General features: G+C 40.6%; 1 protein-coding gene across 4 annotated transcripts in view; it reads left to right on the forward strand.

Moving 5' to 3' along the window:
• Positions 1–24,044, forward strand: part of IL20RA (interleukin 20 receptor subunit alpha) — a 43,382-nt gene that overhangs the window by 8,028 nt on the left and 11,310 nt on the right. For 2 of the 4 annotated variants that reach the window (XM_050786289.1, XM_050786290.1), the window contains exon 2: positions 19,584–19,719. In XM_050786289.1, the coding sequence (XP_050642246.1) occupies positions 19,584–19,719 (136 nt within the window). Of the gene's footprint in view, positions 1–19,583; positions 19,720–24,044 lie in introns of those variants that run through there. The other 2 variants (XM_050786291.1, XM_050786292.1) reach the window with 1 other exon arrangement.

The raw sequence follows: 24,044 nt of genomic DNA on the forward strand, positions 1-24,044 counted from the left end.
TGATTGCCTCACAGTCCTGGAGCCTAGAAGTCTGAAACCAAGGTGTCAGCAGGGTGGATTCGTTCTGAAGGCTGTGAGGGAGAATCCATTCTGTGCCTTTTCGAGCTTCTGGTGGTGCTGGCAATCTTAGGCACCCCTTGGCTTGTAGACACGACACCCTGATCTCTCCCCGATCTTCACATGGCGTTCTTCCTGTTTGCCTTCACGTAGTCTTCCAGAAGACTCTGCATGTCCGTCTGTGTTCAGATTTCCCTTTTTATGAGGACACCAGTCATACTGCATTTCAGCCCACCCTAATGACCTCATTGTAACTTGCTCATCTCTCTAAAGACCTTATTTCTGAGTGAGATCACTTTCTGAAGTACTGAAGTTAGGATGTCAACGTATTTCTTTTGGGCAAGACAGTCCAACTCATCACATCTACCACCCTCAAAGACTTACAGAGTAGCAAGCAGGATCTGTGGGCATCCTGGTGGAAAAGAATCTGTTTTCTCAGCCACATGCAGTGGTTCCTCCTCTCTAACATGTTTTGGAGTCTGTGTCCAGTGAAGGAAAACTTTTGCAGAAGGGTCAGAGCTGAAAGCCTCTACTGAGAATGTTGAGGGCCCGGACAAGGTCTCTTCTCTTGTGCTTTCCATAACTTGACCATAAGGCAGAGCTGTCAGTGGTTACTTGATATCAAGAATAAAGACCTTTATATCCAGCAGAGAAGCTCACTCTTCTGAGACCTCTGCCTCCCATCTTGCCTGCTTTAGGGAGCAGTTGCCCTGAGAAATCCTCTGCCTTGTTCCAACAAAGACCGTTTTCATATGTAAGGCATAACTACCCATAGTCTTCCAGCCCAGCATCCCTCTCCATTTCCAACGAACCTATCTATGTTGCAGAATGTCTATGAATTATCTACTAAATGCTCAACTTGTTATTTTTTTAAATTAGCGTATCAATTTTAAGTGCAAAGTAGAATATCACATGCAGCCCATAATTTAGGGGAATGAGGTATTTGAAGTGATCAGATTTAACAAAATAGGATTACCTTAATACCCCATGCCTCCATTTTGAGTTTTCAAAAAGTTTAACTATATCCCGACTCAATATAATTTCTAAATAATCCTTCGAGTGCTTTTTGTTCACTCATTCATTCAGTGTCATCCTTTTACACATATGAAGAGCTGCTCTAGGCTTCAGGGTAAACAAGAAAGCAAGGTCCCTTTCTTCATTTAGTCTTCAGAGAAATATAGACAAGTAAGTGATTGCATTAAAATATAAATGCCAGAATTGAGGACAACAGTTTCTTTAGAGGCATAGGATAACACAGCTGATCTAATAATAGTGTCAGGCAGGGCTTCCTACAGGAAGGTCCTTTCAACTGAGACTTATAAGAGTTGTTGGTTAATTAATATACATGTATGTATATGTATATATCACATCACATTCTTCTTACTCAAGGATAAAAGGTGAATCAGAAAAGAAACTTGATATCCCAGTAAATGCCTTTCTATGAATAAATGCCTTAAATACTTTTAGGAAAAACCATAGTAATTCAATCAGTAGTCATAAGTAGGTTGTCATCTGTATTATATAAAATATTTATAATTCAATATAAATTTAGGTCTTTTTAAAAATGTGGTACATACACACCGTGGAATACTATGCAGCCATAAAAACGAATGGGATCATGTCCTTTTGCAGGGACATGGATGAAGCTGGAATTCATTATCCTAAGCAAACTAACACAGGAACAGAAAACCAAATACCACATGCTCTCACTCCTTTTTTTTTTTTTTTTTTTTTTTTTTTTTGAGATAGAGTCTCGCTCTGTCGCCCAGGCTGGAGTGCAGTGGTGCGATCTCAGCTCACTGCAACCTCCACCTCCCAGGTTCTCGCCATTCTCCTGCTTCAGCCTCCCGAATAGCTGGGACTACAGCCGCCCCCCCACGACGCCCAGCCAATTTTTTTTTGTATTTTTAAAATATAAAACAAGTCCCTTGTATTAGTTTCCTGTATTTTTAAAATATAACATGGGGTTTCACCGTGTTAGCCAGGATGGTCTCGATCTCCTGACCTTGTGATCTGCCCGCCTCCACCTCCCAAAGTGCTGGGATTACAGGCGTGAGCCACAGCACCCGGCCCACATGTTCCTACTCTTAAGTGGGAGCTGAGCAATGAGAACACATGGACACAGGAAGGGGAACAACACTCATCAGGGCCTGTGAGGGGTGCTGGGGGAGGGAGAGCATCAGGATAAATAGCTAATGCATGCGGGGCTTATTACCTAGGTGATGGGTTGATAGGTGCAGCAAACCACTGTGGCACACGTTTACCTAGGTAACAAACCTGCACATTCTGCACATGTATCCTGAAACTTAAAATTAAATATAAAAAATAAAATAAATTCAGGTCTTTTAAATTTAAATATTAGCAAACAAATAAAGCTAAGTCCTGCTATCAGCATATTCCATGTATAAATTACCAAGTAGTTAATATTCCTTTTCACATTCTTTCTTATAACACTAAAAATGAACAAACAAACAAAAAGCCAGTAATAGCAAAATCCCATGGAAAGGATGATTTTTCTGAGTGGTAGTCATCTAGTGGGTAGGAGTCAGGAGCTTTGTGACTATAGGACACTGACCTCAAGATCATTGGCAGCCTCAGCAAGCCACTGTGGTCTGCGGCTCCTTGCAATACTCACTCAAACCACAGTAATCAAAAGGCACACATTATGCTGTGGCTTCTGACATAGGTACTATTTACCACTTCCTGAGTCAACTCAGTCCTTTAAGGACTCTGTTATGAACAAGATCAAAGGGACTGTCTCACCGGGTCCAGTATCCAAGTTGTTTCGGGAGGTGTTCCAGTGAAACAGTGAATTGAATAGTGTCCCCTCAAAAGTAATTTCCACCTACAACCTCAGAATGTGACCTTATTTGGAAGTAGAATTTTTTCAGATGTAATTAGTTCAGAATTTTGTATTGGTCCATTCTCGCCTTGCTACAAAGAAATACCTGTGACTGGGAAATTTATAAAGAAAAGAAGTTTAATTGGCACTTGGTTCTGCCGGCCACACTGGAAGCATGGTGCTGGCATCTGCTTGGCTTTTAGGGAGGCCTTAGGAAACTTACAATCAGGGCAGAAGGCAGAAGGGGAGCAAGCATGTCACATGGCCTGAGCAGAAACAGGAGAGAGCAATGGTGGGGAGGCGCTGCACACTTTAAACAACCAGATCTTGTGAGAACTCACTCAGTCTCAGGAGAACAGCATTCCATTCGTGAGAAATCCACCCCCATGGTCGAATCACCTCCCACCAGGCCCTACCTCTAACATTGGGAATTTTTAATACTTCAACATGAGATTTGGGTGAGGACACATAACCAAACTATATTCGATTTCACAATGAAATCATCCCAGAATTAGGGTGGACTGGTGTCCTTGTAAGAAGAGGATGGGACTCAGAAAATCCACATGAAGGCTGAGGTGGGCAGAGACTTGAGTGATGTTGCCATGAACACCTGGGGCCACCAGGAGCTGAAAGAGGCAAGGAAGGATTGTTCCCTAGAACCATCTGAGGGAGTGTGGCCTTGCTGACACGTTGATACCAGACATCCAGCTTCCAGAGCTGTGAGATAATGAATGTCCATTGTTTTAAGCCACCTAGTTTGTGGTACTGTTTTGGCAGCCCTAGGAAACTAATACAAGGGACTTGGACTGTTCTTTGTGGACATCTCTTCATTATTGCCCTGCTTTTATCCTGACTACTCTTCTTTTATATCTTGTGGCAAAATAATGCAGGTACCTTAAAGAGTCAGTCTACTGCTGCAAGGTCTGTTCAGCGTGTGGAAACTGTTCATTTTACTGCATTTAGTTACATAACTTTATCAAGGCATAATTCAGCCTTAAAGAGGTCTGATCCTAGTCTGGGTCACCTTCAGAACAATTCACCATTCTGATAGTGTTTTTGATGGCTACTGAACACTTCCATCTTCCTAGTGTGTGATTGGAAAGTCTGAGATTCCAGTTGAGATCACACCATCAATCTCATTTGCCTCCAAATTCCAAGCAACAATCAGCAGAAGTAAATACTGTTCATTATTTTCTTGAAAGTTAAAAGAAATGCAACATTGAAATTACTGTACACAAATGCTTCCACCAAAACAGAAAGTGAGAACTTGGAGCCAGGATCTCAGGGCCATGTGGAAAGAATAGCAATCGGGAAATCAGAGGATGGAAGTTCAGCCCCTCCTCATCCACTGCCCTCTGTGGGCAAGTCACTTACCTTGAATGGGCTTTGGTTTTCTCATCTATGAAAGAGTAGGTTCCATGATTTCTGAGGCCCAGAGATGACCACTGCCTGGGCAGTACCAGGCCATCACTTCACCTGCCTTGTGCCCTCCACCTGCCTGAGGGAACCTGCCCTGTCACTCTGTCCTTGGGGCTGGCCTCTGTACCCTGGTTCCCACTAGCTCTCTCCTGCCACTGAGACTAGCCCCTGCCTAACACTCCACATTTCTTACGTTTCCCCCAGGAGGCTCCCCACATTACCACCTATGCAACAACACAAAAATCTTTTTTCTCTCCACAGAGCTTATTCTAATTCATTCCTAGTGGATACCATACTGGATTTCTTTCCTTTTTTTGAGACAGAATCTTGCTCTGTTGCCCAGGCTGGAGTGCAGTGGCACGATCTTGGCTCACTACAACCTCTGCCTTCCAGGTTCAAGTGATTCTCATTACTCAGCCTCCCAAGTAGCTGGGATTACAGGTGCATGCACTGCCACACCCGGATAATTTTTGTATTTTTAGTAGAGGTGGGTTTTTGCCATGTTGGCCAGGCTGGTCTAGAACTCTCAGCCTTAAGTGATCTTCCCACCTCTGCCTCCCAAAATGTTGTGACTACAGGCATGAGCCAACACACCCAGCCTCATACTGGATAACCATCCTCTTTCATTTTCTTGATCACAACCTGATACAGGATTATACGAAGGACATAGTTCTAGACAGTGAAGCATCACTTGATGATGGGAATACCTTCTCAGAAGTGTGTCCTTAAGTGATTTCATCCTTGTGCAAACATCATAGAATGTACTTACCCAAACCTAAATGAAATAGCCTATCACTACACACCTAGGATATATGGCATAGCCAATTGCTCCTAGGTTACCAAGCTGTACTGCATGCTACTGTACCGAATACTGTAGGCATTTGTAACACAATGGTAAGTATTTGTGTATCTAAAAATACATACACATCTTATATATACATAATCTTATGGGACCAGCATCACCAAACGTCGTTATGCAGCGCATGACATATTTCTGAAGTGTGCACCAGTGGTTTAAGTTGATCTTTGAGCTAGCAGTGCAGTTAACCAGCTATACCCAGCTGTACATTGCATCATCCAGAGCCCCAGCAACAGCACTGTTTGTTAATTTATTGTGGCTGTTATGGGATGAAAGGTAACTTGTGCAGGAAGGGTATCCAGCATTAGGCGAGTGAATTGGATGCGCCTGCAGGAAATGGGCTGTTTTAAGTCTTTTGATGTCCACTGCCATTGGCCTGCCATTTGCCTGCTTTCCACAGATAAGTAATTCGTGGCAATGTTTATTACTGATAATAATGGCAGTTATTCATATAATAACAATAGTTATTGTTAATGGTAAAGAACAGTAAATATTTACAATGAATAGTAACTGTTGAGATGCGTGGCTGGGAGGAAATAAGTATAAAAGGTGAGAATGGGTACATAATAGTGGAGGAGGGGAAGGGGAGATGATGCTGAAAGCATACTCCAGAGATGTCCAAGGAGTGTTTGAATCATCCCTGTACTCATCCACTGGGCAAATTGAAAAGTTACTACACCTGAGTATTGGGAAACCTTTTTTTTTTTTTTTTTTTCATTTTTTCCCTTTCAAAAAGGAAAAGAACCAACTCTTGGGGTTAATCAATAAACTAACATTATTTTCACCGCCTTTCTCAAATGATTGGTTAAGATTAAATCATCTGAGAAAGGCAACAAAAATAATGTTAGTTATTGTCTTGTCCCACTGTTCCTTTTTCTTTACTCTTTCTGTCCTTCCTAAGGACAATGTCACATGTGAAAGTATAAATTAGATACATAAATACAAAACTTTGGGAAAGCTGATGATAGGGACATGTGGTCTTTATGAGTAAAGGAGGCACCCAGAAGTGTGTGTCATGAGGGAAAAGAGTTACACTGTATTTCATCCCATCAATCTTATTTATTCTTTGCCAAATAGCCTTACTGTTGCTTTTCAGCTTACTGAAGTACTTACTGATACATGCATTGAAAACTGGTGGCTGAGCATGGTGGCTCACGCCTGTCATCCCAACACTTTGGGTGGCTGAGGTAAGAGGATCGCTCGAGCCCAAAAGTTTGAGACTAGCTTGGGCAACATTAGTGAGACCCCATCTCTACAAAACAGTGTTTTAAAACTTAGCCAGGCATGGTGGCATGCAGCTGTAGTCCCAGCTACTCAGAAGACTGAGGAGGGAGGATCACTTCAGCCCAGGATTTTGAGGCTGCAGTGAGCTATGATCACGCCACTGCACTCCGGCCTGGGTGATAGAGTCAGACCCTGTCTCAAAAAAAAAAAAAAAAAAAAAAAAAATCACAAACTGCTGACATTTTCCACCATAATTCTTTAATGAAAACGAAAGAATCTCTATTTTCCTCCCTTTCTCTAATGTTCTTTCGTCCATCATTTACCATTTAATCATTTCTGCCTCTTTTTTTTTTTTTTTTACCCTTTCTATTATTTTTTTCTTCCACTTTTATCTTGTTGACTTTCCTCCTGAAAATTTCAAGTCATGAAGGTATTAATGGAAGAATTGCATTACCTCTAGGAGGATAAAAAGAAGTACGAGTGTTAAAAATGAGTTGAGGAATAAACTGTCGATATTTAAGAAATAGTTATTGATTGAACTTGGAGTTTCCAACAGCTATTCTTTTCAGTACTTTAGTGGTCCTGAACAGTTTGTCTTTGACCTTGTTCTTTCTTTTATATTTTCCCTTCTGAGGCATATTACCAAGTAGTAAAGATTTCAACCCACATTCGAATCTACTTTTCCAGTTACTATGATGATCATTACTACCAACTGAGATGCTTTGGAGATTATAACATGTGAAGAACATTAGGTACTCACTCTCAAAAAGTTTATTTTATTTATTTATTTTATTTTATTTTATTTTATTTTGAGACAGATTCTTGCTCTGTTGCCCAGGCAGGAGTGCAGTGGAGTGAACTCAGCTCTCTACAACCTTCACCTCCCAGGTTCAGGCAATTCTCCTGTCTCAGACTCTCAAGTAGCTGAGACTACAGTTGCACACCACCATGCCCGGCTAATTTTGTATTATTAGTAGAGACGGAGTTTCATCACATAGGTCAGGCTGATCTCGAACTCCTGACCTCAGGTGATCCACCCACCTTGGCCTCCCAAAGCGCTGGGATTATAGGTGCAAGCCACCGTGCCTGGCCCAAAAAGTTTATTTTCTAAAAGGTAAGGGAAGAGCTTTATATAATCTAAGAGATGACATAAAGTAGTGGGACTGGTTTTCTAACAATGGGGCTGGCTTATACAAATTAATAATAGTCATTATGGGAGGCTACACACAAAAATCTCACAACAATGAATTTCATAAGCTCCCTTTTCTCAGTTGCAGGTACAGCCTGGCACACACTGATCAGAATATTCCATTGAGTGGCAAACTTTCAACTTGGGGGAATGAATTTTATTTTTGAAAGCATTCAAAGCCACTTTCCACAAGTTTGGGTGATCAAGCTGGGTAATGCTATATTGAGCAAAAGCAAGATGTAACTATTAAAAAAATGAGATTGAATTTTTTTGCGTGTTTCTAAGCTACCTCTAAAGATAATTGTAGCTGAAAGGAAGCATCCCTCAAATGCCATGACCTAAGAAGTATCATGAGAATAATCATAAACCCTCCCAAGTAAATGACTTTGAAGGTACACACTCTCTTTAATGGGTAAACTTCAATAGATTTATTTTTTTAAATAGTCTCTATGTTAAAGTCTTACTTGCTGTGAAGCACCAACAGCAAAATACTAAAAAAACATATTTAAGCACATCATAGATTTACTTATGGAGGTGTGGCCATAAAGAAATGACACCAATTTTTCTGTATGACTTATGTATTGCTCATCCATATAAATGTGCAGGTACCTGGCAGAGAAAGAATATATTGATGGTTGTGCCCCAGACTCAGAAAATATCTTCTCCATGAGAGCAAGGCCTTCTGTCAATTTCTTTTTTCTTTTTTTCTTTGAGATGGAGTCTCACTGTCACCCAGGCTGGAGTGCAGTGGCACGATCTCAGCCCACTGCAACCTATGTCTCCCGGGCTCAAGCAATTCGCCTACCTCAGCCTCCCAAGTAACTGAGACTACAGGGGCACGCCACCATGCCCAGCTAATTTTTGTAATTTTAATAGGGACGGGGTTTTACCATGCTGGCCAGGCTGGTCTTAAACTCCTGACCTCAGGTGATCCAATCACCTCAGCCTCCCAGAGTGCTAGGATTACAGGTGTGAACCACTGCGCCCAGCCCTTCTGTCTATTTCTGTCCTCAACTGTACCCCCGTGCCTATCATAGATTCTACTTCTAGCCCATAGTAGGTGCCAGTAACTATTTGTCACAGGAATATAACTGAACAGTTCCACCAGGAAAAGCTTAAAAGAATAATACTTGAGTTTACCTCATTGACTTTCTTATATCTTTCCTTAGAAGCTACAGTCTAATATGCAGAATTGATCATGGTCATATAATCTTTTCTTCCCACAACACTGTACTTGGGAGCATTTCCCACTCACCTAAAGGTAAGTATCCCAGGGGAGAGCCCTGTCTTGGCCAGCACACTTGGGCCTGAGCATCCACCAAATGGCTGAAAAACCATGGGCAGTCATTCAACCTCCCTGGGCCTCTCTCCACTAAGCTGTAAAATGAGGATAGTAACTTTGGAGGACAATACTGAGCGAATAATTATTGAGCTCTTTCTTTGTGCCAGACACTGTTCCAGGAACTCTATGTGAAGAATCTTAATCATTGCAACAAGCCTAACAGGCAGATAGTACTGTTCCATTTTCCAAATGGAGAAATAGAGGCACAGAGGTTAAGTAACTGGCTTGAGGGCACAAAGCTGGTAAGACGTAGAGCATGGAGTAGGCTCCAGTGTGACTCTAGAACTTTTGTTCTGGAATCTCTCCCTGAGCTACTCACATAAACAATGACTAGAAACCACTGGGTTAGGGCAGTTGGCAGTACCCTGTAAGAATGGACAGTATTATTACAGAGAAAACTGAGGCAGCGCACTGTTCCAGCAATTAGTCAGAGAAATAATAGTGAGGTGATGGTTAGGGAAAGAAAATCAAGTGCAAAGGAACTAATCGTGCTCTGTCCTTTATAGAAGACAGTTGTGCAGCTTTTTTCTCAGGTAGGTACTCATTGAATCATATTTTAAGTGCTGTTTAGAAGACTTTTCAGCTGGGCGCCGTGGCTCATGCCTGTAATCCCAGCACTTTGGGAGGCCAAGGCGGGTGGACCACCTGAGATCAGGAGTTTGAGGCCAGCCTGGCCAACATGGTGAAACCCCATCTATACTAAAAATACAAAAATTAACTGGTCATGGTGGCAGGCGCTTGTAATCCCAGCTACTTAGGAGGCTGAGCCAGGAGAATCACTTGAACCTGGGAGGCGGAGGTTGCAGTGAGCCAAAATCACGCCACTACACTCCAGCCTGGGCAACAAGAATGACACTCCATCTCAGAAAAAAAAGAAGACTTACTTTTTGTGGGAACTTGATATATAATTAGGAAGAAGAAGGGAGATCAATTAATATTTTTCAAGAGAAAGAGTTTGTAACTTGGGACAGAAGAAAACATGCCTTTCCTTTCAGCATGATGAAATTAAAACAATGCTTAAGGTAATCTATGTGAAGGCAGTCATACCTGTTTTGCTCTTTGGTGGTTAGAATGTCATTGTTTACAACATCCGCTTCCTGAAATTAGTCAATCATCCTCTGGTGTTTTTGTACTGCCTTTTAACCTTGTTCCCACAGTAGAAAACTCACTTTGGGTGGAAATTTTTTTCCCCAACAAGCCTATGAAGCTATTTTCCTATTTAAAAATACACATAAAATATGTAGCAACCACTTGCCATACCATGGGTTCCTGTGTCTTCATTAAAACGCAGCTGTTGGGTATCTTCTGACTGTGCAGTCCTGTGTGTAATGTAAGCTTACCGAGGTGATTTCAAGCTACACAGATTTGGTGGTTCAAGCTGTTCCACTTCAATTCAATGCTCATGTGAATCTAGGATCTGCCATGATTTGCGTCAGCCCCAGGGGTTCCTGGTCAGTTCATTTCCAAAGCATTTATTTGCCAGACATCGAGAATACCAAGACCTTATAAGACCTGGTGTCCTGTGTCCAACAGATCAGAGCCTCTGATTCCTTCACAACTTCAGCCTTAGAAGGGTAAAGGGGGTCGGACATCTGGGGACCTTCTCTGAGCAAGGTTGAGCAGGGCTTCTGCAATGCTAGGGCTGCCCCAGTTGGTCATAAGCTTCAGAAACTTGAATGGTCGCCAAGGGGAGTCTCCAGAAGTGATCACATTTGGCTGTCCGGTCTCTTGCGATTTGTTTGCTTTCTGTACTGGTTAATGAAGGTGATGGCCATAATGGGAAAGTCTAAATGCCTCAGCCACAAAAGAGAGAGGTTGGGTTAACCACAGAGGCTGATTACCCTGGCTCTTTGTGAGTTCGCCCTGAGAGCCTTAGCACTTCTAACTGGTGTTCATCAGGCACTCATCTATGCATAGGCTTTTCCTTGAGTACAACAAAAAAGAAGTAACTTTTACTGTGAGACACATAATTAAAACTGTAACATACTTAGATGGCAACCCTGGTATTCACTTTGAGGCCATTAGGAAAAGGTCACAAACCATTTTGCTATATTTACAGACCTGTATTCAAGGTAATTCTTAGAACCGATGTAGCAGCCACATTTTATAAAACTCCACTAATGATAAATTTACCCATTTAGATCTATCTTAGTAATCCATTATCTTCCTACTGGAAGGACCTAAGAGCAAACAGAGGACTTTTTCCTTTGGTGCTAGAGCATAAATGAAGCTGGGCTACAAGAATTTCCCAAAGGCCAAATGCATTAGTTCATTCCAGCTGCTAGAACAGAATGTGATAGATTAAGTGACTTATAAACAACAGTTTATTTCTCACACTTCTGAGGCTGGGAAGTTCAAGATCAAGGCAGATTTGGTGGACGGGGAGGGCCCACTTCCTGGTTTATAGATGGTCGTCTTCTCACTATGTCCTCACATGTTGGAGGGGAGAGGGACCTCTCTGGGGTCTCTTTTATAAGGGCACTAATCCCACTCATGAGGGCTCTGCCCTTACGACCTAATCAACTCCCGAAGGCCCCACCTCCAAACACCATACATTGGGTGTTAGGATTTAACCTGTGAATTTTTTGGTGGGGAGGAGGAACACACACATTCCATTTATGGTGCCAAGGCATAATATAATAAAAGGGAAATAAACACTGAGAGGGGACACAAATCTCGATGTGGCTTACAAGCTACAGGAAATCAATCATTACCTCGAAGTTCATTAAGTGGATAGTTCCTTGCCAACTCCTCACAGCTTTGTGAAAGCAGAGGCCATCTTTACACCCTCACATATCCTTCCATCGTTCAAAGCTCAAAGGGAGTCCAGAGTTGATGCCCCTTCCCTCAGTCTTCTGAGTTCTGCTTCCCCTGGAAAGATCAGTCTCCTGCCCAGATGTCTGTAGTCAGGATTGCTCACTTTAGCGGAGACCACACATACCCTACACATCACAGCACAATCATGTCATTAAAATAGCACAAGCCAATATTTATTCAATGATGCACACATGGAAGACCAAGGGGTCTCTTATTTCCAAAAGAATACTGGAGGCAGAAGGGACCTAAACTGTAAAGGTGTGAATAAACAGGGTAGGTTCGGGTATTGAAGGTATTTTCATGTGGCTGGTGAACACGGTGCATTTGGCAGGATTGCAAAAGGAGACATTGGACCTGCCCATCTGAAGAATCTGTGTACCAAACCAAAGTCATGACGGTCTGGCACTCCCCAAACATAAAAACTATGTGCACCGATCCAGTGGCTTTATAATTTGGGATGTGAAATCTCAGATATCTCAGAGAATCAGAGCCGTGCTTCCAGACCATAAATCTATTTGTTAAAGTGCATTTGTTACCCATAAATTGGCACACATTTCCTAATAGCAATGTGGGTGTGATATGTTTTCACTTTGGTGTTGATTCAGTGATCTTATCAGTACTAGCAGGTTAGAAAATTGATTTATCTCCATTGAAATGTTCATTCAGGAATGTCTTTCGTCATGCTTTTCAAACTTGAAAAAAACACAGTGCCTAAAAACTTTGCAAATTTTTTTTAAACAAAAGAGAATACTAGTCATCAAATTTATTTCTTTTTTAAATGTACTATTTCTTTACCTTTAAAAAAAAAGTGCCAACTCTGTTTTGTTTTGTTTTTAGACAGAGTCTCACTCTGCCACCCAAGCTGGAGTACAGTGATGGGATCTTAGCTTACTGCAACCTCCACCTCCTGTGTTCAAGCAATTCTCCTGCGTTAGCCTCCCAAGTAGCTGGGATTACAGGTGCCTGCCACCATATCTTGCTAATTTTTGTATTTTTAGTAGAGACAGTGTTTCACCATGTTGGCCAGACTGGTCTCGAACTCCTGACCTCAAGTGATCTGCCTGCCTTGGCTTTCCTAAGTGCTGGGATTAGAGGTGTGAGCCCGTGCACCCGGTGAGCCCACGCACTTGCCTAATTCTGTTTTTTATGACTCCTTTGCATCATCAAAATAGATAAAAGCATGAGTATTCCTTGCTAGATCTTCATCTGTTAATTTTACTTTCACAGCACAGCCACTCTCTTCCTAATGGGACCCATGCAGTTCTGCGTCATCAGCAGGTCCCACTTCTAGTTTGAAACTTGAGCTCCAAGCTTCCCACGCATCTCCCTCTCCACAGCCTGCATCTTGGTGCACACTAGGGCTACGGCAGTTATGGTCTCACTAGCTTCTCCCTTCTTCTCTTGTTCCATCCAGTCTTTTCTCCCGTCAGGAGTGTAGTGATCCATTTGAAATATAAATAGGTTTATATTTTCCCCTGCTGCCAAGGATTCAGTACTTTCCCATGAATTTCAAATATAATCCAGACTTTTTCCCAGGGTTTAGAGAGATGAGGGATCTAGCTCTTTTGTACTCAGATTTCATCTTGGCCATTGTCCTCTTCGTCAGCTTTCCAAATTGATCTTTTGACAGTTCCAAAGACACTGTCTTTTTGGATAGGCCCTTTCCCATCTCAGGGGTCTCTGCCTAGAACACTGCCCTCTCATCCCACAGCTGACTCCTAAGGCCTTGTTTAAATAGGTTCTGTGACCCACCACTCCAGCCTTATTCCCTTTCTTAGTCTGATCACCAATTTATTATGTATATATTTGTTTTTGTTTTTTACTTTTTAATGGTGTCTGTCTTCCTACTGCCCTGGAAGCTCTACAAGGGCAGGAACTTACCTGTCTATTCACCATAAGATATCCACATGGTAGGCACCGTGTTAGTATTCAAGGGCTGCCATGGCAAAGTAGCACCAGGTTGCTTAAAACAACATAATTCATTCTCTCACAGTTTTGGAAGCTAGAAGTCAAAATCACGGTATTGGTAGCACCACACTCCTTCTGAAGACTAGAGGAGCCTCCTTCCTTGCTTCTTCCAACTCCTGGTGGTCCCAGGCATTTCTTGGCTTGTAGGTACATCATTCCAGTCCTTCAACTTCACATGGCATTCTCCTTGTGTCTCTGTGTCTTCCCATGGCTGTCTTCTTATAAGGATATCTGTTATAGTGGATGAGGAGCCCACCTGACTTCAGTGTGATCTCATGTTAACTATATCTGCAACAACTCTATTTACAAATAGGTCACATTCTGAAGTACTCAGAGGTTAGAACTTTAATATATCTTTTATTTGTATTTATTTGTTTTTGCAAGAGAGGGACACAATTCAACCCGTAAGAGTACCCAATAAATATGAGTTGAATGAGTGAATAAGATGAGTCTCAAACTGGTGTTTCTCATCAATACAGATAGGATTGACTATAGTATGATTTATATGGGAGACAAATGGCTAACGTCCAAGGCCAAGGTGAAATATATGTATCCACAACTATAAATTTGACTGTGGTTTCAAATGAATAGAAATCCTGTTCTCGGACTGTAGAGTCCAACACAGTTTTCTAGGAATCCCTACCTTTGTGGTCACCATATCATCTGAAGAATGTGTCAAAAAAGGAGTTTCTGCTTGCATTCCCTAGGACCAGATAAGGGAGTACATATTCTGGCAGGAAAAGGAAAGGACCTCCTACAACAAAATGTGGTGGGATCCCAAAAAACTTTGCTGAACAGATTAGTATCTAACATTTTTAAATTCCCAAATTATTTGATGTGTTAATATCATAGATTAATACATGTTTTCTCATCAGCCTTTTCTTGTCTTTAAATTCTGTTTAAATTCTACTTGGTTTACAACGCTGGCATGTGAGTGAGGAGGTTAAGAGTGTTGGTTCTGAACCCAGCTCCTGCACTTACTAGCTGTGTGAATTTGTGGCAACTTACTAAACTCTGTGCCTCAGTTTCCTCATCTGTATAATAGAGATGATAACAATAGTACGTACCATAGAGGAGTTATGGAAACCGAATGAGTTGGTTTGTATAAAGCACATAAACCATGCTGGCTGTGTGGTAAGGATTTAGTAAGTGTTAGCGACTATTTCTATTATATGCTAACCAACTTGCTCGTGTCGACTAAATACGTTATAACATATAAAGGCCTTCACGATATTTATTATTATTATTATTAAAACAGAGCCTCTTAGCCTGTTATAAGTGGATCCCACTTTCAACATTTTATTTTTTGAGACAGAGTCTCACTCTGTTGCCCAGGCTGGAGTGCAGTGGCTCACTGCAACCTCTGCCTTCCTGGTTCAAGTGATTCTTCTGCCTCAACCTTCCAAGTAGCTGGGACTACAGGTGCCCACCACCATGCCGGCTAATTTTTGTTTCTTGTTTTCTTTGGTAGAAACAGGGTTTCACCATGTTGCCGAGGCTGGTCTCAAACTCCTGACCTCAAGTGATCTACCTGCCTTGGCCTCCCAAAGTGCTGGGGTTACACGCGTGAGATACCACACCTGGCCACAACATTATTTTTAATAATACTCAAATGTATGATACCATTTCCAGGTGAAACCAGAACTAATCCAAAGGAACAAGCAGTCCATGTGAGAGAATTCTTTTAACTCCTCTTTGCAGAAAAGTCAAACCTCTCTGTAGTAAGAACCATCTATTTCCATTGATCAAAGACAAACTATTAAAAGTCCATAATTAACAAAATACTACTAATCCACAGCAATTTATAAACATCCATTTCTGAAAATAAAATGTCGACAAGCAGGGAGACAAGATGCACTTTGCCTGATAAGGAAAGGTGACTAACATGGCTTAATGTGCTCTGATTTAAGGGGAAAAAAAAGGTTTCAAAACCAGCAGACCATGTCATAACAAGGAATATTTTGTGTCCTGGAGAGATTTAGAGATGGGCTGATATCAAGACGTGACCTACTTTTCTCATGATAGGTCTGCCCCTGAATAATAGTTTGATTTATTGACAAGAGGATGATCCAAAACTGATAACATTTTCTGCCTCTGCCATCGGAAAGATAATGTCAATCCAGAGGAAGAACCTGCAGGACTAAAAGCTGTAGTATTTTCCCCCAGATACAATGTATAAAATATAACATTCATTTTTAAGTGGATTTCTGTTAAAGGTGTTTGTTACTCTGAAACCTTGTCAGTGTATTTGCAATGACCTTAACTAAGCATTTGGGTTTTTAAAAAAATTTCAAAAAGTTTTTACTGTCATCTTCACTTGCTATTAAAAAGATAGTAAGTTTCTGGTCTTCTCCTTGGGTAGTTTTTAATTTTCTTCATAAACATAAAATCGAACTATTAGAAAGAATATTTCTCAAAATTGTTAAGGCAAGAGTCATTTATTAAATTATTGGGAATGGAGGGGGTGGTTTTCAGTGATTTGTCTGTCTTAGATGCTTTCACTTTTAGAATCGTTGTTGTATTCATTCTCTACTGTTAGGTAACAAATTACCTTACACTTAATAGCTTTAAGCAACAAATACTATCTCACGTATTTTTTGAGGGTCAGGATTCCAGAAATGGCTTAGCCAAGTGGTGCTGGCTGAAGGTCTTTCACAAGAGTGTAGTCAAGAGGCAAGCTGGGGCTGCAGGCATCTGAAGGCTGGACTGGGGTCAGAGGATCCACTGCTAAGATCACTAAGGTTCCTTTTGGCAGGAGGCATCACTCAGTTCTTCAGCAGCTTTGGGAAGCCTCAGTTACTTTGCCACATGGGCCTCCACGGGGCCACTCACAACAAGGCAGCTGGTGTTGCCCATGCAAACGATCCAAGGCAAAGGAAACAAGATAGAAGCTACAGTGTCTTTTATCACCTAATCTCAGAAGTGTCTTTTGTCCTGGCTTTTGTCATATTTTATTGGACACACAGACCAACCCAGGCACAATGTGGGAGAGAACAATACAGCCTGTGAATGCCAGGAGGAAGGGATTATTGGAGGCCAGCTACCACAGTCATGGTGATAGAAATGATTTACTCATAATGTAGACGTGCAGAGGAGGCGTACATAGTCCACAGCATTTATAATGAAATATATTCTCAAAGAATAGAATGGCATAAGAACATTATTTTTTTAATGTTATTATTGTCACATTATTGATTCTGTTGGTTTAATATCATTACCAGAGTTTGCTAACATTTCAACGATTGGCATAGCATTTGTGAAGGACCATTTAGACAATTACAAAGCATTAATCAAAATGTCTACTGAATCAATGAACATTAATTATTGACAGCACATTCCAGAGTATAGCTTATTTCAGAAGAGAAAAATTGCTTTGTTTCCTTATGACAGCAACCAAAAAAACTAAAGTAAAATAAAATTGCCTATTCCTTTTACTCCAAGTTATTTCTCAAAACTTTTTTGGGTATGTTTTAGGCATCTTGAGAGTTCTGTCATTTGTTCACTCACATTAAAAAACAAATAGGGCCAGGCGCGGTGGCTCACATCTGTAATCCCAGCACTTTGGGAGGCCGAGATGGCAGGATCACCTGAGGTCAGGAGCTGGAGACCAGCCTGGCCAACATGGAGACCAACCAACCCCAACTCTACTATAAATACAAAAAAAAATTAGCCAGGCATGGTGGTGGGTGCCTGTAATTCCAACTACTTGGGAGGCTGAGGCAAGAGAATCATTTGAACCTGGGAAGTGGAGGTTGCAGTGAGCTGAGATCATGCCACTGCACTCTAGCATGGGTGACAGAGTGAGACTCTGTCTCAAAAAAAAAAAAAAAAAAAAAAAAAAAGACAAGTAGAATACAGTGTTGAAGAAGATAAAGATTTGTATAGATTGAAACTTGAGACGATATGCCTGGACTATACTATCTAAGATAACTTCCGTGTTCTATCTCCAAACTCATGTTGCCACAAACCAAAATATTTGATTTCCCTGTCAGCTCTATAAAGCCATGTTTTGACAATGTCTTTCACCACTGATATTATAATACACAGTCTATTTTATTTTGTATAAAGACATGGTAACCACTCTTCATGTGTTAGGGCCATCTAAAAATGCAGGCCACAGCATTTTAGATCTGGAAAGATCCTTGGAAATTTTTATGTTAAATGGGTTCTGCATTTTTGAAGAGCTGAGAAGTATTATACTCAGTGTGCTGCCTCCCCATGTTCTGTTTTGTCTTCAAAAATCTGATTAAAATTGAGAACCTGGTAAACCTAGTAGTACCATAAAGCAGTATTAAATCATTGATAAATATTCACTCTATGTAATCTCCAGAAAATACCAACACCACTTGCTACGCAATGGTTCCAAATAATTACAAGAAGATGTTAGGCAGGCTATGTCCTTTTGAGATTCCCCTACCCCTACCACACACACACACACACACACACACACACACACGGCAGTGGTCAATTGATTGTGCTTCTCTGTGAGTAACTTTTTTCTTAAAAATAAAACTAAAAATTTTTTTTATGAGCAAGGTTAAAAGTAGGAGTCATTACAATTATAGCACAAGCATACCTACACTCAGCCATCTTTACACTAAAGAGCTAATTTTGCTTAGAATCAGGGTGATCCTACAAAGTTTAATTCTAAAGTAAATAATTTTTTTTTCATTTGGCTTGCAAAATAACAGTACATTGTATAGAACTAATCTTAACCAAGGATTACCTCACACATAATTCCTTTCTCTGACGTTAGTCCCAGCTACTTTACTCAAGAATTATGATACTTAGCCAAGATTGGACCTACCATCAGTGACTGAACTAAATTTTATTTCCTAAGTTTGATTTGCAGTGTTAATATTTTGTATTTTTCAAGTTCATTGATTGACTAGAATGTGCATATTTGTGACAGGATTAGTTCTTCATAAAACCTGATTGATTATCACTCTGTGCTTTGTGATCTTTCCAATATTTTGAATTAATATTTTGAATCCTACATATTACCACTGAATTTTTTCATTTACTTTAATTCAAGGATTATCTTTGCTTTATTTTACAAGAAAGTAGCCTCTCCTTTCCTTTTCCAAGTTTTTAGTAGTTTCTCAATTCTTTACCATTTCTCCACAAGGATTTCTATAAATTAATCCTGTAGGATACAGTTTTTCTTAGAGTGCACCTATGTGAACATATCAGTGTTTATTTAAATAAATTGTCTTATTTCATTGGTTCCTTTTCTAATTATTGCTTTACTATGTTCTTTAGTAAAGGCAGTCCCAATTCTAACCTTTGAAACTCTGGCCTCTCGGGGTCACCTACTCTAAATTTTATTTTAACATTTAATAAAGAGATTGTTTTAGTTCTCTGCAGTGCACAACAAACTATCCCCAAAACTTAGTGGTTTAAAACAATCATTTTATTATTTCTTAAAATTCTGGGGATTAACTGGGGCTCTACCAGATGATTCTTCTGCTGGTCTCATGCGAGGTCTCTCATGCAGCTTCAGTCTGTGACAGAAGGGGCTAGAATGACCACAGTGACTTCATTGTGGCCTCTTAATTGGAAGGCTGGGCTCAGCTGGGACACCAGGACAACTGAGCCTCTCTTTGTGCAATCTCTCAGCATGGTCTCTCTAGTAAGTTAGCTGTCATTTTACATAGCAACTCGGGAATTTTTTTTGGAAAGCAAAAGTCCTGGCTTAGTCCCAGAGCCACCTCTGCCACATTCTCTTTTGCATTTGAGAGATGTTACACAGGGCATGCGTACTGGAAGGCCATATCGGGGGCCATCTCTGGAGACTAGCTACTACAGGAATCATGTTTTCCTTTTCTGCCACTAAGACTTCAATTCCTTTCTGCTCCTTTTTCAGTTCCCTGTGTCTCTGGTGGTTTGCCTAAACCTGCAAACATCACCTTCTTATCCATCAACATGAAGAATGTCCTACAATGGAATCCACCAGAATGTCTTCAAGGAGTTAAAGTTACTTACACTGTCCAGTATTTCATGTAAGTTTCTTCTTTTCCTTTTGGCTAGCTTACAAACACAAGACTCTGACTCCTGTGAATTGTGCAAAGATAAACTCTCTGCGGTATTAAATGTGTTTGAAAAAGAGAAAAGTTTTAGATATTTCAGGTTAAGTTTTCTTGATGTTTTGTAAGATTAAATTAGAAAACAGTTTCTTCATGGAGACAGAGGCATTGGGAGGCTCAGGCAAGGCGAGGTTATTTAGACAGAAAAGTTGGTCAAAACATTATTAGGTGGCTGAGCAAACAAGGCAATCCATCATCTCTGAATTTTCTAAGCTGTTTGGAATTACAGGCATCCTTAGACTCCTTGAAACCACATGCACATTTTGTGCGATCAGCTGTTGCACTTAAAGATAGCGGTGAACAGACATTTCATCTGGCCCTCAAAACTCATTGCAAGCAGGAAAGAATGCAAAACAGGCAGTCAATGTCCATCTTCAGAGAAACAAAGGAAATGGCCACAACCCTAACCACAAACTAGGAACCATCCAAGCCAAATCCTGTGGTATCCGAAGAAAAACAGCTACAGAAACTGAAAGCAAACCTATACCTTCACACCTCCAATCACAGGAAATGATTTCACAAAATAAGTGTCACAGTACCAAGAGCCCACCTAACAATCTGAGAGCATGGAAATCTAAGGATCGCCACCACCAGAAATTAAGGAAATGTCCCCGTGGAGCCCCAGTTGGGTGCCACAGAATGTCACAGATGGAGGAGCTAAAATAGAAATCAGGCACACAGGACATGTCCATTGTGGAGGCCCTGTCACAGCCCAGGGAGAAGCTGGGAGTGAGCCAGGGGCAGGAGGAAAGGGAGGTAGCACTGGCTGGGAGGCAGCCCAGGAAGGCTACAACATCAGCCTCCTGCAGCCCCAAACCTGAGGGCAGGCAGGTTTCCCAGGGAGCAAAGGGAATAATAGATTTGGTGAGAGGGTGTTTAATGGAAACAGAAGTTTAAAATTATGGAGAGCATTGGCCGGATGCAGTGGCTCTCACCTGTAACCCCAGCACCTTAGGAGGCTGAAAATGGTGGATCCCATGAGCTCACAAGTTCAAAACCAACCTGGGAAACATGACAAAACCCCGTCTCTACAAAAAATACAAAAATCAGCCAGTCATGATGGTGCGTGCTTGTAGTCCCATCTACTTGGGAGAGTGGGGTGGCAGGATGGCTTGAGCTGGGAGGTGGAGGTTCCAGTGAGCTGAGATCATGCCACTGCTCTCCAGCCTGGGCAATAAAGCCAGGTCTTGTCTCAAACAAACAAACAAAAATTATGGAGAGCAAAAGCTCATTATCTGAGCCCTATTCTTATGTCCATTTGCGTGTTCAACAAACAGCTGGCCCCATTCAAACAGTAATAGTCCCAAAGGAACTAGCATAGTACCTATTCATAATTACTGGAAGAGGGAAAGAGGAAAAAAGAATACAAGTTTCCAGAAAGCTTTGCTATGGAAGTAAGGAAGAATTAAAACACATAACAGTCCATAATTTTGTTAGAGTGCATAAACAACAGGATCTGTAAAGGTAAAACTCAAAGAAGAGAAAACAGTGAAAGAAGAGATTCAAAGACAACAGGAAGAACATGTCTTTTTAGGAAGTGTGCAGAGCTTAGGAAAATGCTGGAATATAAAAATACTATATCAAGATGAAAAACCTGTTAGAGCTAAGTGATAGTAATGGTTGAACAGGTAATAAAGACTGTTTGGAACTGTGTGTCATAAATGTGTGGTATGTCTAGAAAAAAATTGGTAAAAACAATAGCAAGACACATCCTGGGAAGTTATTGGACTTTAAGATAATTAAATGATTCATGGCCATTTTAGCAAAAGCAGAACTCAAGTTGGGAGAAAGGGAGAATTTCAATCTGGCAACACTCAATAGAATACATTTTCTGAGGAAAAGACAAGCGTGACCTAAGACTCTTACTAAGTTCAGTAGACTGGTGTTTGGAAGCGGGTGGGAACCCAGGAGATCACTTTTCTGAGACCTTCCTGGGGGATGAGGTGGAGCACTAACTGAAGATGACCTCCAGCTAACAGAGAGATAAAGACAAACCCAAAAGAAGAACTTAGTGATGACAAAAAAAGACTGGTAGCATGCATTGAATTTATCTAAATATAGAACTAAGACTAAATAGTGATGGAAATGTAATTGTAGAAGTTTCTTAGAAATAATCTGAACTTAAACAATAATATAAGATGGAAAGGTGGGGGGACTATAAGTGTACTGATTTTCATAGCCAGAAGCCATTCAATGTGATCTAAAATGACAATATTTTATTATTTTAATAATTAACCTCTCAATATTTTTCACAAATCATTTTCTTAATTTAAAAGCTCTTTTAGGAACAAATATCTCTTGTGGTGACAAACATTTGCACTTCTGCAGTTCCTTTAATTTCGCGTCAATTTCTTTTTTCTATCAAAGTTCAAGGCACATTGAATTGACTACTTTTATTAAAACCATATGTATGGTATAATCTAATTTTTGTCCATCTATTCTGCTATCATATCATCCTTCTGTTTATACAGAAGCAAAATGAGATATCCAGAATCATACACACCAAATGTTCCAGGGTAATGGGTTTTAGGATGATTTGTTTCTCTTTTGATTATACTTTCTGAATTGTTTGATTGTTTGAATTTAAAAACATTACCATATTTTCAAAAAAGAATAATGTCAGTTTTGTCTTTGAAAAAAAAATTCAGATCACTAAAACCAGTGAAAGACTTCAGCAGCGACTCACAGTGACCTCAAATCTAGAACCTCATTCTCATTTCTAAGGAGTTTCTCAGTAGCCAGTGTTAGAGGAAAGAAACTGCTTTGCAAAGGGAAAAAGACTCACGAGCATGTCCTTGCCTCCTTATCCATTAGGTGGAGCAAAGAGCTTGCTCTGTCCTTTATGTTTTATGTGATTCAGAAAGGGATTTTTAAAAAATAGTCATCACTGCTCTGTGTGAGCAGATCACTTAGATTGTGCAACTTTTAAAAATATGTGTTTAAAAAGAAGCTTGCCATGTTGGCGTTCTTACATGCCTGTGCATGTGAGAGGGACAGGAATATAGGGCAGCATATTTCACTGCCAGAGGGCTCCAAGCTCAGCTCTGAAGTCAGACGGTCCCCAGTTCATAGCCAGGCTATGAACCTAGCTGGGAAGGTTGCAGATTATACGTTTATACTTTTGAGTGAAGTTTGTTTCCAAGATGAAAATTTAACAAAAGTTTAAATTCTATCCACCAAAACAATTAATGCAAAAAATAGAATGTTGCACTAAAAACAGAAGTTTTGGCATCAGGGAAGAATGGTTCAAATCCCAGGTATGCCTTTTACTAGTCATGTGAATTTGAGTGGATCCCTTAATCTTCCTGAGCCTCAGCTTCCTCATCTGTAAAACGGGATGAAAATAAGAGTACCTACCCCCTAGGGTTATTATGATAATTAGATGAGATAAAGCTTGTAAATCAGAGACCACTGAGGGCCCCACATGGCCATTTGCCATGTGTGTGTGTCATTACTGGAGTATTTGCTGAGTGATTCTGGCATCATTCATTTATTTTGCTGAAAATCTTGTAAAGAGCCTTTTCTCCTGCATCAGCATTGTCATGGGAAGCTGCCTTGCCTTTGGCAGAGTGAGGAAGTTTGAGGAGGGAGGAGGGAGGGGTCGCATAGGCAATGGCAATAGTCTTCAAACCACAACTCAAGACTCTTTGATGATTCATGAAATGAATGTTGAGGGACATTATTTTTGATGGAAAGGAATGGAATGGTGTGGAATGGAGTGGAATGAAAAATAACTGAATGCAAGACCTGTGGTAAAGTTTAAATATTTTCTTGCACAATTTTTGTTTTAATATGTTAGTTTTATATTTTGTGAGCTGAATCAAAATGTAAAATGTATTTTTCCCCCGTGGATCATGGTCAAAAAAAAATTGAAAGCCCCTAAGTAACAGTGATCACTTAGATGGAGAAGTTGATCAGTAAGATCTGACTATATTTCTGATGTCTTTTGGTAGGTGTGGTACTTAGGAAATGGGAAACATCTACTTTCAGAAATCTGTTGCCATATTCTGAAAAGAGAAAATATCCTTAAGCTTTGGCAATACATGGACATATCCTCTTTCTCAAGACACACTCTTCCCTTGACCTTTATGATATGTTTTTTTCTCATCCCTCTTTAGTTGCTATTTCCAGGCCTTCTTTCCGTCCAGCCTTTAAATCTTGACGCTCCTGAAATTTTATCCTAGACTTTGTTTTGTCTCCATGGATCATTCATTCATCCTTGTGCCTTCAATGAGCAGTTT

This window comes from Macaca thibetana, chromosome 4, assembly GCF_024542745.1.
Source record: "Macaca thibetana thibetana isolate TM-01 chromosome 4, ASM2454274v1, whole genome shotgun sequence".
In the NCBI taxonomy this organism is placed as follows: domain Eukaryota; kingdom Metazoa; phylum Chordata; class Mammalia; order Primates; family Cercopithecidae; genus Macaca; species Macaca thibetana.